Genomic DNA, 18,019 nt, shown 5'->3' on the forward strand with positions numbered 1-18,019 from the left:
CTTACTTCACATGTTCCTAGAGGTTTTTTCATGAAATTTTTTATTTTCTATCAGTCATGAACGAATAGAGTTAAGAAAACGGGTTCTCTTAGGATGAATATGTTGTTTACATATCAACCTGTAACACATTTCTTCAGAATTTTCGTGTGGGTTGATTTTTTATTCAAACAAATCACATTAACAAAAAATTTTTTGTTCTGGGACTCATGCCCTTATCCCAAACATATTTGAGAAAATACTTGAAGATTCTGAATATTCAATTAATATCTACCAGTTAATTTCTAAATTTTTATGCAGTGAATGTTCATTTCCGAATGAATCACTTCTATCCATTAACCTTCGGAGTACACACCTATTTTTTCTATCACTGAGTATACTCTGGATCTAGGAGACCTCATTTTACAAATTTTTCATATTTTGGGTAAAAATTCGAAAAAATTTGTGTAAAATCTTGATAACATGTAAACTTGAGAACAGAGTCTGATAGACCCTGAGTATTCTCCGAGGCTTAAAGACATAATTCACTAAAGAATTACAGAAATAGATTTTCAGCGAGTACTTCAATTTTCTTCATTCGCAATATACAAATCATTTTGCAACAGATATTTTCGCTATTTTTCATTTGTATTTCTCATTCAAACCTTTGTCACCTGAACATTTTTTACCGTGCCATCTACGTTACATGAAATATCTCAGAATATTCAATCAACTATATCTCATATAATACATAGAAAAATGAATACCATGATGTTTGTAGTTCGTAAAATAATCAATCAGAGAAAACATAATATACTCGTACATTTGGAACTTGTTCAAACAGCGCCAAGTCGGAGCATAGGGCACTATGACGAAACATTACGTCACGCCGCCACACTCCCAGTACTATTATTGCAACACCTACTTTTCTGAAATGCCCGAATGAATTTCCAGAACTTAAAAAAGGAAATTGAGTAGATAATTAGATTAAGTCAGTGGTAGAGGGCGGCAGTCATAGGTCATGCCCCCCCCCCCCCTCCCTCACACATGGAAACATCCCAGATCCGGCGCTGATTTTTGATTCTACACCTGTCCAAGTTGTATCATACGATATTATGACAGTATCATCAGTATAAGAAAAAACAATATCATCGGGCATAGTATCAAGAAGATCACTATCATATAATTAACCCACAAATGTCCAAGTATTGTACCTTTAGCCACTCTAGTATGGTAATAAGTTACTATATCATTAGTTTTAACTCGTTGCAGCCATTACTAAGATAGCTGATAAAAAGCTTATGAGCAACACTTCTGATTCCATAGGTGTTTATTTTATGCAGAAGAATTTTGTGATCTAATGTGTCAAATACTTTGGCAAGGTCAAAAAAAGTTATAGCTGTCGGAAAATTATCTATTTTTTCTAGTATCAAATTGGTGATCTTGTCAAGTGCATCAGTTGTTCCACAATTTTTAACGAAGCCAAATTACTTTTTTGATAAGATTTTATAATTATTTAAAACGTTAAAAATCCTGTTGTAGATAATTATTTCAATTATTTTAGCAATATTGAAAATCAGGTATATTGAACTATAGTTTGTCACTAGCAATAAGTGTTTATTACCTCTCTTATACATAAGTATTATCACAGCATTTTTTAATGCATCATTAATTACATGTTTCAGCGGTTCAGCGATATGGGAAGACAGGTTTTTGATTACTTTAGCATGAATTTCATCAATACCACCCTGTTTTAATTTCAATTTTTTTATTTCTCTGTCAATGTACGTGAAAACTGGAAGGTTCACCGATCGTGAGCTGGAGTTATGCAGACTGTCCGAGTACCGTTACGTTACCCGGTCCAATGCGGTTTCCGAGGGCGTCGCGGAGTTTTCGAGTTCTTTATAGACGGTTAAGTATGTATATAAGAGGTGAGCCAAGTAGCGGTCAGGCCAGTTGAGGACAATGCACCGGCAGATAGTGTCATCGACTCCAATTTCGCGGGGATCACCAAGGTGGATCTGCGGGTTCTATCTCCTTGCATTAATCGCTCTTCAAAGTGTTTCTTCAGCTGTGATAAAATCGCCTTCCGATGCACCCTCGGACGGGGTAGTATTGCGAACCGTAGGAATACCGGAAGAACGCGTTACCTATGAGGGTTCACAAGTCTGGAGGGTTTCCGCTACCGAGGAGCAGTTTGAATACTTATCCTATCTTCAAGACACAGGAGGTACGTCAAGTCTACTGCACACTGAAAATATGATGAGAAAACTGCGTATCTTTTAAGGAGGACAATCTTACCACTAGGATTCATGTATTATGATTATTTGTCTGTATAATACGCACAGATCTGACGAGATGGGCAGGAAATGCTACTGCAGTCGACGTTATGGTACGTCCTGATGATATCCCGCGGGTAACGCGGTTCCTGAGAGAGCGAAGCGTCAATTACGATGTTATTATTCCGGATCTGCAACAAGCGATAGATAAGGAAAACCCACTTCCATCCTTAGAATCAATGGAGGAACTCGAAGGCCGGAAAGGTTCACATTCAATTGCTATTTTCGTAGAACATACCTATAAATTGCATACTAATTTGTGAGGAGTTGAATAACTGCTAATCTAATTGCTCTGACCGAACGTTTTATGTTATCGCCAATCTCGTATCTTCCAATTCTAGTTAATTTAGATACCCTGCAGAAAGTTTCATTATGCGTCTGTTCCGGCGCCAATTGCCAAATGCATCCGTTTATTTATTTTGAGGGTTTAGGAGCATCAACATGAAATTCCGCACGTGCATGTCATTTCTTGTGAATTTAAAAAAATTGTAGATTGATACATATTATTCTATTCTGCTTATCTTTCACTGTTGAATAATTGCGAAACGATGGGACTGAATTTGGTTTCTTAACATACCTACCTTTTTTAATTTCTCTTTTTCTTGAATCCCGATTCATTATTTTTCAACAAGTGAATTCAAATTAACGGTCAAACCACGGAGAACTGTGTAAAACTCGACGTAAAACTTCTACAAACGGTTACATAAAATTAACGATCAATGTCGTACGAACTGTGCCGAAAAATCTGGAAAAATGTCAATAGTAAAATGCGGGGAGTATTTATTTCTTCTCTTTGTGAATTAGAGAAACAATCGTCAAAGAATTAGAACGTGATTCTATCTGTAGGATTTACGATTCAAAAGTTTTAACCTGGTGACCTGGATCCTTATATTTATGATGGCAATAACTAATTAACATACAGTTCACATGAGTTTCAAACCGCACGGCCCCTGCTGGTTGATATGAACTAGCGCATTACTTTCCGTACGTGCAATACTTCTATAATTATTACCCACGTGACGCGAACTGTAATGAATGACTTGAATTTGTTATATTCTGAGAATTTTATACTATGAACAAAAACATAGTCATCTGTACCAATAAATCTTCCTCTAAAAGGATTACAAGAGCTCTGGAAGCTTCTATATCAGATATACATCATAAAAATTTCTAATAAAACTTATGCGAATCTCGTTTACGCGCATCTCCCAACACATTTCTGGTTTCTGAAAGTCTGCACTGCGCTCGTAATCACCTGAATTTCATAGTCATTTTTTAGCACGACATGCTTGGTGGCAGGGTACAAAAGCCAGGAAGCCAGGGACCGGGGAACAGGTGCGGGTGCGGTTGCAAGCTCCTAGATATCCATCTCCATATCCTTTTCCTCGTTATCCTGTAGCTAGTAGTGATAGCAGCTTATGGCGCTATAGGGGTGAGCTTGACCACTTATGGGCATGACCATTCTCACGAGTTTACAATGCTGCAAAGTGTTTTTGAAGATTGAAGCGGTCAGAGAAAATATTTGTTGACGATATTTTGAAACGTTTGACAACATTCATAGAGTATTCCAAACTGTCAAACGCGTTCTAAAATATACCGCCTGTTCAAAGTCATTACTCTGCGTAAATTCGTGAGATGTACGATAACACAGACTGCACTATCGACTACTGGGCCTCAAGCCTAATAGTAAAGAGGTTCTTCTTAGGGCACCGAATGGAGTGGTCCAGCTATCATCGGCTGGATGACATCACAGGGTACCTTGATTATTTAGCTCAGACCTTTCCTGATCTGTGCTCCGTTATGACTATAGGAAACTCGGTTGAAGGTCGACCACTGAAGGTGAGACCCTGGTTATTTTCTATTTGTGGAAATTTCGAGCGATAGAAAAGTTGAGATTGATTATTCCTCGTATGTGAATGGTCGTAGGTGTTAAGAATCAGCAATGGAAATGCTAAAGCACCCGCACTTTGGATTGATGGAGGAATCCATGCCAGAGAATGGATATCGCCAGCAGCAGTGACTTACATCATCAATTACCTGGTAGAAAACAGCGAGGAGCTGGAAGAAGATTACTACATTCTGCCAGTGGTGAATCCTGACGGGTAAGGCGAGAAGTGATGTTTGAAAATATTTTTTAGTTTAAACTTAGAGAAGTGTAAACATTATTCTGTACGAATTGTTTTTGTTCAGTTACGAGTATACCTTCAGAGGTGATCGTTTGTGGCGCAAGAATAGAGCAAATCCAGAAAAAGGCGGTGTTTGCATTGGTGCCGATCTAAACAGGAACTTTGGTTATCGATGGGGTGGTCAGGGAGCCAGTAAACAACCTTGTCGAGAAATATTTGCTGGCACTGGACCATTTTCTGAACCGGAAACAAAGGCTATTGAGTCTTTCTTTGCTACAAGTGCAGCCAATTTCAAGGTAAATTATAAAACGTGTTATTTATAACTCTAGGAATCTAGATCAAATTCAATTTTTGTCGACATTAGCAATTTAGAAATTGTATATTTTTTTTTTCCAGGCATATTTAACCTTCCATAGTTATGGCCAATACATCTTATATCCTTGGGGCTACGACAAACGTGTACCGCCAGATTATGCTGATTTGGAACGAGTTGGAAAGCAGGCAGCGGCAGCTATGAAATCAGCAGGTGGTGCTGGCAGCGTTTATACAGTTGGAAACAGTGCTTCCCTTTTATATCCTGCATCCGGTGGAGCGGATGATTGGGCAAAAGCTATTCACAAGATTAAATATCCATACACAATTGAGCTCAGGGACCAGGGAAGGCATGGATTTATTCTGCCAGCTCAGTATATAATTCCAACTGCTAAGGAAGCATTGGCGGGTGTTCAAGTGATTGCAAAAGCTGCCAAGCTAGATCCATAGTTGCTTTAATTAATTTAAACAGCATATCATTTTTCATCATATTGCTATCTTTGTTTTTTAATTATATGATTCTCCAGCTACACATTCATCTTTATAATAATTACCAACCGATCAAGATTGCAATTAACATAAATTACTGTTTAATTTCCATGCTGACACAGCTACGGTTGTCTGTTTACCGATTATTTACTACAGTATTTTCCAGCTAGTAGCAATTCGTTTTTTTGCACGTATTTCAATTTTTGAAACTTTTTTGACTTCTGATAAAATGCTGCAAAATATTATGTACACGTGACGATGTATTCGAACATCATTTATATTATCAGCTTACGTATGCTCAAGTACAGTTATGATCAGTTATGATTATGCCTACTTACTATTTATCGTTAATTCACAATGAAAAAGGCTCTAAATTCTAAGTAAAAATATTTGGAATATGTATTACGGCCTTCAGTTTTTGAGCCGTTCTGTAGGAATGTTGTTGACTAATTGTTAGCAGGACATCAACTAATTGGCGCCATTTATCATCGCTAAAAACATAAACATATTATATCAATTATTCAAAAACTCAGAATAATATGACTATGGTTAGCCCTTTGAGTTAAACAATGTCCAACCTGTTAACTGAAGAATGTTCAAACGTCATCCCACAACGTAAGATGGGCGACACCAATAATTTCTATGATCACGTCGCTCGCATCACTTGCCGTCCAGTCACCGAGAAGTACGCTTGATCCGTCTATTTCTAAATTCTTGATGACTACCAAGCGAATAACAACTTAAGTTTCATCAGAATATTCAACACGTTTTAGCTAGAGATTAATTGTGAACATTCCTTAATCAGTGCTGCCGGTGCATTTGAAAATGGCGGTCCAGTTTAGCGCCTGCGGTCCTCACGCTCCGCCGCGGTCGAAGATTTTGAGGAAACAAGCAAATTTGAAAGTGTATTTCGCGCTTGTTTGTCGGATGTTTTCGTAGCCAGGTTATCGGAGTACAGCCTAGATGGCGCTAGTGCCTACACAAATCCGTGTACAACTCACGGCACTTCGATACGTCCATGGATTTCGATCCCGTATTCGAGTGACGGTTCTCGCAACACTCGCAAGTAGTCAAAATGGAGGTATTCATTTACGGCGATTGGCAAACGTGCAGTAGGCTTGGATATATTTCGCAAAATGGTTGTTGTTCGCGTTAGGTAACTTGACGTTTCGATTAGAAGTGTAAACGTGAACCCGGACAATTGTGATTTGGATGACCAAACCCTCGTTAGCAAACTGTGATTCGGTGCTGTGCATGTGCTGTGTTCTCATCCGTAAGCTGGTGAATTTATCAGATAGAGACACACTATATTTCATCTCGATGTCTGCACCACGGGCCGTTCTTTGATAGTGTGGATCTATCCTCTGGCTGTCAATTAAACACCACTCGTATAACTACCAAGTGCTCATCCGTCCTTTGTCGTGCGACGTCGCTGTCTAATTTACCGATTTCTTCACACCTAATCCACATTTGTATTCTCAAAACCCAAATTATTATCAATCGTCACTCAATAACCTCATCCGTTATTTTTAAATACACACACACCCACTTTCTTCTCAACTCTTCTTTTATCGTTACGTTTATTTAGGTACGTACCTGCATTCATTCATATTCATATTCATGCGTGTGTCTTTTCATTCCGCTTCAAAAAGAAAAAGAGAAAAATCTATGAACGACAGGGTGAATCATTCTTTCCCTCCAAGTAGATCTACCTATCCGTTTACACACGTCACTCATTCTCAGGGTTTGAGAATTCTCATTTTGCCATTATCATTCACGTTGAACGGCGTCTCTTTGAAGCAGAATGATATGTGTGTGCTCTAAGTTTTCGTAATTTTCTAATTAAGAACCTAGTGGAGGAATACTGTCATAAGAAATCAAAACATACCAACTGAAAGACGAAAAAAAAAAAATACATCTCCGAACCCTGTCGTTCAAATCGAATTTGTTTATCAAGAGCAGAAAAGTTTTGGAATATTGCACTCTACACAATATTTTCCCCTCACTTATTTATTTATTATTATTATTATTATTATTATTTTCGATTTGAATTTTGATTTCTCTCCCAGGATATGATAAGAAAAATTGGGACTAGTTTATTTTTGCGTTTGTTATATTTCCCGTTTGGAATGCAGTGTTAACTGGATGTGGAATGCCATTTCGCGTCTGTTCACCCCAGCGAACAACAAATCGTTGTCATTTGAAGAAGATACCCTGTCGGTTAAATCAGGTTCAAAATCTGAGTGCGCTGCTAGTGCTAGTGCTAGTGCTAGTGTGCCAGTGGCTGATATATCCGTAGATGTTTTCGACACAATGGATCGTAACATTGGAGAAGATCGGCGTAAAGGCAGCGGTGGAATTAGTGGAGAGCAAAGACATGCAACCGGAGACTCGGAACATGCTTCAGACACATCTGAGACTCGTTTGGTAAGTTTAAATCATAGAATTAAGCAGATACAGGTTCCCGGTTAAAACGGTGTCTAATCGACATAAAACATAGCGCACTAACGATAAATTTTCAGTGAAGAAAATAAATTATTAATAAAATTAACTAGCTCATTTTCGCTACAATTGTTGAAATGTCAAAGAAATATACTTTTATTAATCTTAATTATTGATGTAGCTCATTTTGCATGTACTTTAATTTTCTTTTTGAATCCACCCAAGATGTTTATTTTTGAAGCTTTATAATACATGATTTAAAGAAATAAACAATATACCATGTGTAAGATTATTACAAGCTGTGAGTAGAAAACTTGCGCATCATTAAGTCGTGTATCAATCTTATTTAAAATCTGTTTCTGCTGGATTCGAGAGACTTTATTTACATATAAAACAAGCTATAATTTATTATTGCTTAACCAACTCAACTGTGAAAAAATGATACACTTAATTGACTTCTGTACTTCTTCACGAATGACTGATTTTCATGCAAAATGGTATGGTATTTAATATTTCTTTCTATTATCTCAAATCTTGGTTTTATAATTATTTTGTTTTGAAACTATTTTGACCCTTCTAGTATAATACAAACGCTAAATTATATTTCTTCCATATTCACTCATATTTCTCAGTGCTTGATGAAAGCTCAGTTGATATATTTTTTCAAAGTAGTCTTGAACGTTTTATTACTGACCTGAAATTTAATCTGATTTTCTTTTCATCGCATTATTACAAACCTGGAAAACTATTAAACATATCTTGCTATTGTCTGAATCTTTAAAAATCAAAAGCCTTTTTCTCAGTTGTTCTTTTTCTATTAGGTCTGATATTTTGAACAAATTTTGAATAAATGTTTTCTGACTTTTTTCTACGCGCATTTGTAAGAGCGTTTACAGTATTAATAATTAACAGAAATTTGTTCAAACTTAATGCATTTTGGGTCTCTGCGTACCCAGGGTCAGTGCCCTAACTTATTTCAAGATGTAGTTTAGCCGAGTCACTTATAGGGGTGTCTAAAAAGGAGTAAGCACAAGTTTTACAACTATAATCTATAAAAAACTCAATGGATCGGTCACCTTAACACTATATTTAGAATCGTTTTTCCATGACCACTATTCTCTCTCTTTCTTTCACTCCCTTCCATTCCATCGATCACATACCACAAGGAATATTATAAGTGAGTTGCCTTTTATTCAAATCTTACGACCACAACTGGTATTTTATTATGTTAAAACTCCAGATGACGATGAAAGCAGGGAAACGATATTAATACTCACTTGTTATAACTCTCTTATCCTCTCTTAACTGGTTACTTTTCGTATCTCAATATCGTAATTTAATACCAAGTTGTCGAAACGTGTGAATAAAAAAGCAACAGAAACATTTCGATTCCTTTCTCTCCTCGTGTTACATCTTTACTTTTGACTAAAGATATTCATTAAGCATTGCTTACATATTATGCAACTAGGTTATTGAAACTTGCATCAAGATTTCAAGCTATGTTAAAATTGCTGCTATTATTTCTCGGGGACGCAAAGTTCAAATTACTTAGTGACAATTCAAACCACCTGAGGTAGCCACTGAGTGAGAAATCGGAATCTTACCCACGCGTCTGTCACAATGGAGGTCCTATGCTAATTGAAAGTCAGAGAGCAGACAGCACCAGCACTCTTTGCAGTCAGCTGACTCATGGAATAACAGGCTGGTGGTTCTGCTTTAGTCCTTAGTTAGTATTGGGTAGTCGATTAGTTAACAACGTGAAAAGGAGGTTCAGCGCAATAATTAAATGCGCTTCTTTTTCTCAGTGGTAAGACAGTTGGCTGTGTTCAGGTGGAAACATCAATGAGTTTCAGAAATATTAATTAATCTGACACAAGTGATTCCTTGGATTCGTCGTTTTCCCACATATTAAGAAATTAAAACACGAAATTATTGATTCATAGCAGACTGTGAATTATAAACCAAGTCATTCATCCAATACCTTGATCAGACCTACAAAAATTTATTGGCGTTCATTCTTTTTTTTCTCTTTATTATATTAACTTTTGATTGATATTTTAATTGTTTGTAAAACATTCGTTGGTTTTACTCATACTCGGCATTGCATTTTCTTTCATTTACGAAATATGCAAGATAAGGAGTATCTGGTGTTTATCTTGAATCTTGCCAACTAATCTACTTTTCATTTCACGATGTTTTATAATGCAATTAGCAGTATTAGGTGCCGACGAGTTTTGTAGGTTGACATTTGAGGTATTGATTTAAACGGGTGTGCTTTCTTCATAGTTGAATTCGAATTGAATGACGAATGAAATAACCGCGATTCTAACAATAAATATTGAAATTCCTCAGAGATTTATACATATTAAATAACAGTTCAAGAACGGGACAGAAGAAAATGACGCGAGGGGAAAAAGGAGAAAAGTGGCCTCCAAAAACGTGAACCAATCGCTGAGGAATTTAAAAAAAATGAGTGTATCAAGTTTCATCCTGAAAATAGTGAGTCGGTTGTGGTTCGAAAATTTCACGATTATGGCGACGGTGAGGCTGCACTGAGCCCCATGAGAACTCTCAAGTGAAAGCTGATAAAGAAGCACACTGTTTTCTCTCAGTGTTTGTCTTCTTCCCATCATGGAAATTGCCATGGCATCAGGTCTCCTCACCTCGCCCTAAGCGCTCAATGAATACCGGATGGTAATAACTACATAGTAGTTTAAGTGAGCCGTGATCCTTAACTGCACACGAAGTACAACTACCGACTTGCCTTTTCGGAATCGGAACCGAATTGAAAAAAAAAAAAAAAAAAAAAAACTTAACAACAGCTGCATGCCATACCTTCAAACAGTTTTTTTTTTTCGGTAATACTACTGTATACGTATATATAAATTTTTACTACGTGTCGGTGGTGGTGGTGGTGATAAAAATAAATTAGCTGTTGTCCGAAGGAGGAAAAAACAAATCTTTCGATCACCGCTGCACTTCTCTATAGATGATTCTTTAGAGAGATGGTTAGTGAAGTGATGACAATGACAATGCCTTCGTCGCCGGTTACTGTGCATGGAATAGCAGTCAATAATACCCAAATTGACGCGGAAATGAGGGATATGATCAGGGGTACCAGTATCACAACAGCTTACGTGAGTTATCGTGAGATATTACCACTTCATTATTCCTCTCTGTTATTCTCTTCAATTTTTCATCATCCTTCGTTCTTCATCTCTGTTACAATCGGAGCTTTCGTCCATCCGTCCGTCGATATTTTTACGATTATCTTTCAGACATACATACATACATATATATATATAAGCATTGCCGGTTTGTTAGATCGCCAGTAGACATCACGTACCCACATACTGTACACTTTCATTTCAAAAGAGATATCGGCCTACACTCTGATCTATGGACATGTTGTTATAGTACCTAACTGTACCTCACTTCCGGCGTACTGCATGTCTATGTCGTCTTTCTTCGAGCACATACACCTCTTCTTCTCGTAGTGTGCGCACCCAGCAGACGATCCCCCTTTTCTTCTGCTCTCTCCACGCCCTGACCCCTTAGGCTACGGAGAAAAATATGCTTGGTGTCGTGTGTAGGCGTGCGACACACCGTCTCACCGTCTCCTTTCATTTATACTAACCATTTCATTACCATTACCATTTTCATTATTATTATGATTATTATTAAAAATAAACGTGTTTTTTTATTTATGGTCTACCGCGTTTGATGTTCACTGGTAACTTACGCGTGCAATTATTTGGCGGATCGAAGCAAACTTTTTTTTTTACATTAGCAATGAATTGAAAACTGAAATCGATTATTCGGGTCTCTGTAACAGCAATGATGGTATTAATTCTGTTTCACGTACCTACTTATAATTCATCGAAAATAGTTGGATGTATGAATGGACAAAGTTGTTTCAATAAAAAAAAAAAAGAAGAAATCTCAAAGTCTAATACACGGTATTTCTCCTTATCACAAATAATAATGACGAAAAAAAAGCAACCGATAACGACGCATGTTTTCCGGTTGATGGGTAAACCATGTGCGCGCTACTCTGGGTCTCGTGATTCAATAGAAACAGCTGATTTTGACAGAACATCAAGGTACACGTGGTTACTCATTTCTATTAAGTCTTGTAAGGATAATATTATTGAGATTTCTTTTTTTTTTTTTTCATCACGCACAACCGACAACTGCTGTTGTTGTAATTTGCAAACCAGACGTGAGATTAGGAGAAAATAACAATCCCTGCCTTGTTTTTTTTATGAAGAACATGATTAGAAATTTAGCAAATATTTTATATTTAGAGTTTCTCCGACATTATGTTACACCTTTGCATTTTACTTTTGAGGTATACATATATTCATACTCTTCTCCACTCGGATATCAGTTCTCGCATATTTACCTTGAACATACACTATTTTATGGCATGATGACGACGATTATCTATGGCTTATGGACGTTTCGATAAGATTCTTAAGAGGCTTTTTACAACCCCTCGGATATACACAGAAATGATAACATTCATTTGACTAGTGACTCCGTCATTTCTACCGATCGGGAATGTATCACAAGGGAGAGATTAAAACCCGATGATGAATATCGACTCGGCTCGATATACCCGTTATAAATGATCCGAATCCTTGAAAAGAGAAATAAAAAAATAAACTGCGAAAAGGGATCAAACTTAGAAGTAGAATTATCTTGGGAAATAAAATAGGTACGATACATATTCACGTGTCGGACGTATTTAGTTATGATTGAGACAGTCGATGAGCAAGTCATCCATATATTTCCGCTCGATAAAATATGCGACGACCATCAGCAATCGAGGAAGTCTCGAATTTTGTCCGAAGGAAGGAGGGCTCGCCCTTCTTCCTCCTACAGCCTGTATTTATTTGTCCCGAGCAGATCGGTCTGCCTTGAATTAACATACAATGGACTGCTTTCGATGTGTGGACACTCGTTACAAATTACAATGTCGTTTCGCTTTTTTTCTCCTTCGTCTCTCGGTCATGTTAGCCAAACAAAACGTTCTTCGGTCGGTCAGAAAGGTTTACGTAAGAATCGATTTTATCTTCATTTCTTTCTAATCGATGAGAAAAAAATTCTCATTCATATTATTTAGATCATATTTAAGGACCGTAACGGCGTGTAAGACAAAATCGTGCCAAGACAATGAAATTTATGCAAAACGGTCTCACCTTTATTTGAAACACCTGTGTAAAATTTAGAACCGGAGTTATTTTGTTTTTAATCTATCCCGATTTTACATTGAACCTGACAGTTTCCCATAAGAATAGATGTCACACAAACTCACAAATTTTACACAGGTTTTTAAAATAAAAGTTTAAAAAATTTGTAGAATTTTCATTAACTTGGCACAATGTCGACCTAAACCGAATTCCATGCTTTCCTTTCGTCCTTCAGTCCTGTCGTCAAGTTAAATTATATTACAGCATCGCAATCGAACGAAACGTTTAAAATGTCGAATAAAATATCTTCAGAAATTAATTAATGCGTGTTAGTCTGCGTCGCACTTTTTCGGTGATAAAAGGAACGTGCGTGGGAAAGACGACGACGACGATGAAGTTGGCGTTAGGTACCCAATGAAAATACACATCATACCCTGCAGCAGCGGTAACGGCCCACGTAGATGGTGTGTGTGTGGGTGGTGGGTGCCGGTGGTTGTATAATGAATAAAAAGCCGAATGGAACGTATAAACTTCAGTTACGTCAATTCGAAGATGCAGGAAAAGTTATTCCGAAATCTTTCTTCTTACCAATTCTTGGTATCATTCCGCGCAATATTTTTTCTCTTATTACACGCACATTCCGATCTTGATGTACAATCGCATATCCTTAGATGGGAAAAATTACTTCTCAAAATAGAAAAACTTTGCAAAAAATTTATATCCGTCTCGGCCGTTTAACCGGCGTGTTGTACCTAAACTTGAATTTCACTCCGCGATTAGAACGTGGGCGGCGCGGAGGTGAAAAAAAATTAATGCCGGGATTCGACGAATTTAAAGCCCCAAGTAAGCGGTCCAGCACTTCTCCTCTCTCGTTTGGGGCATTCGAAATCCGGGCTGATTCTATTTCGTGCGATGACCAGTGGCTGCTGCTTCCGCCGCTGCTGCCGTAAAAGCAGAGTGAGGAATGACTTATACAAAATTTTGGTACACTTGTCTCGCCGTTAATCGGTTTCAAACCATTTTCTTTTTCTTTTTTTTCTCTCTCTCTTTTTTTTTTATCTTTTATCAATCCAAATTTTCGTTTTATTTTATCGAAAGGAAGAAACGATCCCGACTAGAGATGAATAGGAAATGAATGTAACGAACGACATAAAAAAGAGAGAGAGAGAGAGAAGTAAAAAATTTTTAGCTCGCGATGTTACGTAATACAGATTTGGAATTCTGAGTCTCTCCGGACAGAGCGTAAAGATTTGGTCCATGGTCCGTTTTTGACACTTTGCAGACTCATTCATTCGTGTGTGGCCTGTTTTACTTCCTAATACAAGTGCTGTTCAGGTATATTATTAGACGACTCGTCCCCTCGTCCACCACTGCAGCAGTGCAACGCAGGGCGAGAAGGCATTTCTTCCCCGCTGCTTCCGGGATGGGGAAATATACTACGCATACTAGTTTATCGTATACAGCTTCTCGTCTATGTTTTTAGGGAAAAGAAAGCGCTTTTACCCTTCTATTTAAAAATCCACCGTCTCCGTGTTCTCGTCGTGTCTTGATTAAACATACAATACGAAAACCTGAGAGGAATAAGAGAATGTGCACAGCTTCTGAAAAATTTGAATTTTTCTAACGTTTCTCACGTTGAAAGTAGTATCCGAGATAACCACGTAAGTCAATGTTCCACCACGTGGTTCTTTAATGTACTGACCAACGCAACGTGTATAAGATGTAATGTAAGGCTCCTGCAGTGCTTTAAAAACAAACACGGGTGAAAGTTTTAAACTCTTTGTTGAATCGTTGAAATCTTTTTTTTTTTTTTAAAGAGCAATAACTACAGTGATGATGTGCGTTTTTCAATAATTATTTTCACTTTTGATGGCTAAGAATTACGTTTCACGAGTTTTCCTATTATGATGATTATTTTCTTCGCATCACTTTTCGTCTAAGAAACGGGTCCAATCTCGATCATCCAATCATTAGTCAGATATAAGAATTTAAATCCCGATGACCTTGCACAAAATGCGGAATCTGACGTGACTTCCGGACAAGTTGTTATATATTACACATATAATTTATATAATCAGAGTATATAATAAATAGATACTTTCATATCTTCTTTACACAAATTTCTCCTTTACACCAGTCTGTAAGATGCAAAATTCCGGATTTTTAAAAAGTTTTCTCTCCCGAATTTGCAGTTCTGTATTTTATTATTAATTTTATTTGCACAGTCGATGGAGCGCCGAGTTAGCTCGCCGAGAATTCGGTTTATAATTATAATTATTCTGTCTGACCCAGTTAGCGACTGGAGAATTGAAGAGGGTACAATACCCGTCGTGTGTGTTTTCCCGAGAATTTGGCATACCTACCTATGCCTGTAATTATTAACGCATGAAAACTAGACGTGAAGAATGATTCTTCCTCTAGAAGCGAGTGCAAAGTATTCTCATGATTGTAAAAATAGGTTTCACCCTTTCCGTATGGTTATATAGGATATAACGTATCGGTTCTTTTTTCATTTCCACAAGTTGAGTCCTTCGGAATTGACCCACCGAGCCAGAGGTGTGGTTCGTGTCACTTTCATACACAAGACACACCCTGAAAACTGTATTCGCGGGTAATTAGGCGACCCATATATTTTTTCTTCCACTTTTCCTCACAAACTCCATCTCTGTACAGATCAAATTCCTTTAATTATTCCTGAACATCTGTGTTATGTCTCTCGCGATAAAGAGAATTACATATTGTACATACCTACCGATCGCGAAGATTAAATTCTTCCATCCATGCATACCGTTGTGTACGGAGTGAAGTTTGATAGTTGGGGCTCAGTATTATCATCAAAACGCCAAGTTATATACGAATTCAATGAGTTTACTGCAACGGGTTTTTCAAACTGCTCCGATAGCGTCCAAAGTTTACAGGGTGAGGTTGACGACGAAAATACCGAACTTCATTAATATATATGTAGTAAAAGTGTAATTAAACAAGGCGATATCGATTGAAGTTTACGTATATGCGGTGATCGACCGACAGTCTCTCTCTCTCTCTCTCTCTCTCTCTCTCTATTTTTTTCTCTCTCTCTCTTTTGACTACGACGTATCAGTAACATTACCCCAATCCTGCAGCAGACTCACCGACTCACACACGCCCGTTACTCTCTTTCTCTATACCTCCTCCTCTTCATCAACTCTCCTCGACAGGTTCGCTTTGAGTAGGCCGACTTTGGGTATGTCGTTGATGATAATTTGCATATGAGGCCACCTGCGTATCAATTAAGTTTCATTCAGTTTCACAAGAAAACAACGACAATAACAAGCGGCAACTACGCCCTGCCTTTACTACCATACATCATGCAAAAGCACGCGTGATGCATCTCCGATTGCGAGATGCGTTATTCCGAAAAGGCGCAAAGCTTCTTCGGTACCGAAAGGGCGTCGGTGTTCCGTCTCGTTGATTGATTCATTCATTTCTCCGTTCTTCGGCGTCCTGACAAAAAGGACAGGGATCATACAGACGTGCGTACCTATCCGGTGTATCTCCGATTGTGAACTGGACATTGCAGTTTCATCGGCTGTGCCGATGTCGAAAGTCTGGCTGACAATAGACGCAACATATCACTCCTCCTTCTTTTCCCCCTCGAGCCGGTGCAGGTTTAATTGTCAATTAGGTAGGTCCGTCCGTTCACTTAGCTAGTTCAATTATGCGCTAATTTTCTCTCAGCCCTTATTACTGTTGCCTCGCGTGTACGTTCGACAGGACTGTTTGACAGAGTACAAAACTGCTCCGGACAATCCGCATTCAGTGGGGATTAACAATATGCGGAATAACTATTCATGAATCGGAGTGGTAAAGCTACAATGTCTGTCAGTTGGCAACGGCTATTTAATTGCCCATTCCGAGTCCAATTAGTCGGGTTTTAAAATCACAACAATCTGCACGCGCCTTGAAGTTGGTCGGTTAATGGTTCGACGGCAACGTGCGAATGATCACAAATTGAAGAGTAAGAGGTGGAGGTGGAGAAGGAGGAACAGCGTAATATCTTGTGCTGTTGCATGGATGGCAGGTGCTGCAGGAGGTAAGAATAAACTCGAGTTAGTTAGACACTTAGAGAACTCGACAGACCGTGATCGACGATCTACATACGAAACAGTGCGAGTTCCTGGTGCACGAAGAACCAGCCAACAACCCAACCACCACCCGGTAGACTAGCGTCCAGTATGTAAGTCCGCCTGTCTGCCTGCCTGCCTCGCTGACGATTACACCACCCTCCTTTCCCCGCAAACGATGTACTTACACACTAGTTGAACCCATACTTGAGGCCATTTTACACTCGGCACATACCCACCACCGGGTCAAGTTGGGCTGTATCATCATTCTTCTCATTCTGAGCCTTAGTTAGTTCTTTTCCTACGCCTTACTTGGATGGACTTATTTTATAGAATGCGCCGCCGCTGACGTTGTGATACTCATTTGACGAGGAGCGGGAAATGCTCGCTCGCGTTTCCTTTTCGCGGAACGTAGTGTTGCGATTTCTTTCTTGCGTTCTTTTTTTTTTTTTTATCTTCATCCTTTGTCAATCATTCGTCTCTGTTATCGATATTCTTATACTGTATACATGTGTGTATCGAGTTTAGGGTACGATAGTTTTGTGATACATTACCTTGTACGTATATATACGGTTTCGGATATCGAATGATTTGGATACTTAAGATAATTTTGGTGAGTTATCGCATGTCGTGTAGCAAAGGTCATACGTTTTTATGTCGGACAGCACTTTTACAAATTAATCTGGGTGGGTCTCTCTCCTCTGCTCAAGTGTGAGGTATACCAGCTACTTCGCTGCTTTATACGCTGCTTGTTGCTTTTCTAGCACATTTATTACTTGACAAGTTTTTCAAACTTTCGTATAACAAGAAAAGTTTCTTGTCGTCAACTTGAAAACGTTGATTTTATAATTTACACAACCTTATATACTTTTCTCTCACCATGTATGCGTTTAAACAAAAAAACGGTTCCTTTTTTTTTGTTCTAAACACCACAAAAATCGAGGAAGAAAAGAAATTATGTCGGTGCGTGCAGGAAAAACGCCAAGTTCCGTTGATAAAGTTAATATTATATGTATAATGTGTATATATATATATAT

The 18,019-nt window shown here is 38.1% G+C and overlaps 2 protein-coding genes and 2 long non-coding RNA genes across 24 annotated transcripts in view; 2 read left to right on the plus strand and 2 right to left on the minus strand.

The window, feature by feature from the left end:
- The first annotated feature begins 1,883 nt into the window (after nt 1-1,883).
- On the plus strand, nt 1,884-5,794 carry LOC124212005 (carboxypeptidase B). Its single transcript, XM_046611678.2, has 6 exons — nt 1,884-2,206; nt 2,325-2,519; nt 4,021-4,154; nt 4,242-4,417; nt 4,506-4,737; nt 4,838-5,794. The coding sequence occupies exons 1-6, from the start codon at nt 1,942-1,944 to the stop codon at nt 5,201-5,203; spliced, it is 1,368 nt and encodes a 455-aa protein (XP_046467634.1). The 5' UTR covers nt 1,884-1,941; the 3' UTR covers nt 5,204-5,794.
- LOC124212016 (uncharacterized) lies at nt 5,230-6,337 on the minus strand. The gene is made up of 2 exons (XR_006881560.2): nt 5,821-6,337; nt 5,230-5,733 (listed from the first exon to the last, which is right to left on the minus strand). It is a non-coding gene; the product is annotated as an uncharacterized lncRNA (long non-coding RNA).
- A 65-nt stretch (nt 6,338-6,402) lies between these two features.
- Nucleotides 6,403-18,019, plus strand: part of Patronin (calmodulin-regulated spectrin-associated protein patronin) — a 40,387-nt gene continuing 28,770 nt past the window's right edge. For 10 of the 21 annotated variants that reach the window (XM_046611648.2, XM_046611653.2, XM_046611654.2 and 7 more), the window contains exons 1-2: nt 6,622-6,830; nt 7,312-7,669. In XM_046611648.2, coding sequence (XP_046467604.1) covers nt 7,388-7,669 — 282 coding nt within the window. In that variant the 5' untranslated portion in view covers nt 6,622-6,830; nt 7,312-7,387. Of the gene's footprint in view, nt 6,524-6,621; nt 6,831-7,311; nt 7,670-9,380; nt 9,492-9,738; nt 10,822-17,501; nt 17,596-18,019 lie in introns of those variants that run through there. The other 11 variants (XM_046611650.2, XM_046611651.2, XM_069133427.1 and 8 more) reach the window with 11 other exon arrangements.
- On the minus strand, nt 16,014-17,069 carry LOC124212017 (uncharacterized). Its single transcript, XR_006881561.1, has 3 exons — nt 17,020-17,069; nt 16,224-16,942; nt 16,014-16,137 (listed from the first exon to the last, which is right to left on the minus strand). It is a non-coding gene; the product is annotated as an uncharacterized lncRNA (long non-coding RNA).

Source organism: Neodiprion pinetum, chromosome 2 (assembly GCF_021155775.2).
Source record: "Neodiprion pinetum isolate iyNeoPine1 chromosome 2, iyNeoPine1.2, whole genome shotgun sequence".
In the NCBI taxonomy this organism is placed as follows: domain Eukaryota; kingdom Metazoa; phylum Arthropoda; class Insecta; order Hymenoptera; family Diprionidae; genus Neodiprion; species Neodiprion pinetum.

Coding starts and splice junctions, on each gene's coding strand:
- LOC124212005 (XM_046611678.2), top strand. CDS start 1,942: ATGCACCGGCAGATAGTGTCATCGACTCCAATTTCGCGGGGATCACCA. Junction 2,207..2,324: donor CTATCTTCAAGACACAGGAG/GTACGTCAAGTC, acceptor TAATACGCACAG/ATCTGACGAGATGGGCAGGA. Junction 4,418..4,505: donor CCAGTGGTGAATCCTGACGG/GTAAGGCGAGAA, acceptor GTTTTTGTTCAG/TTACGAGTATACCTTCAGAG.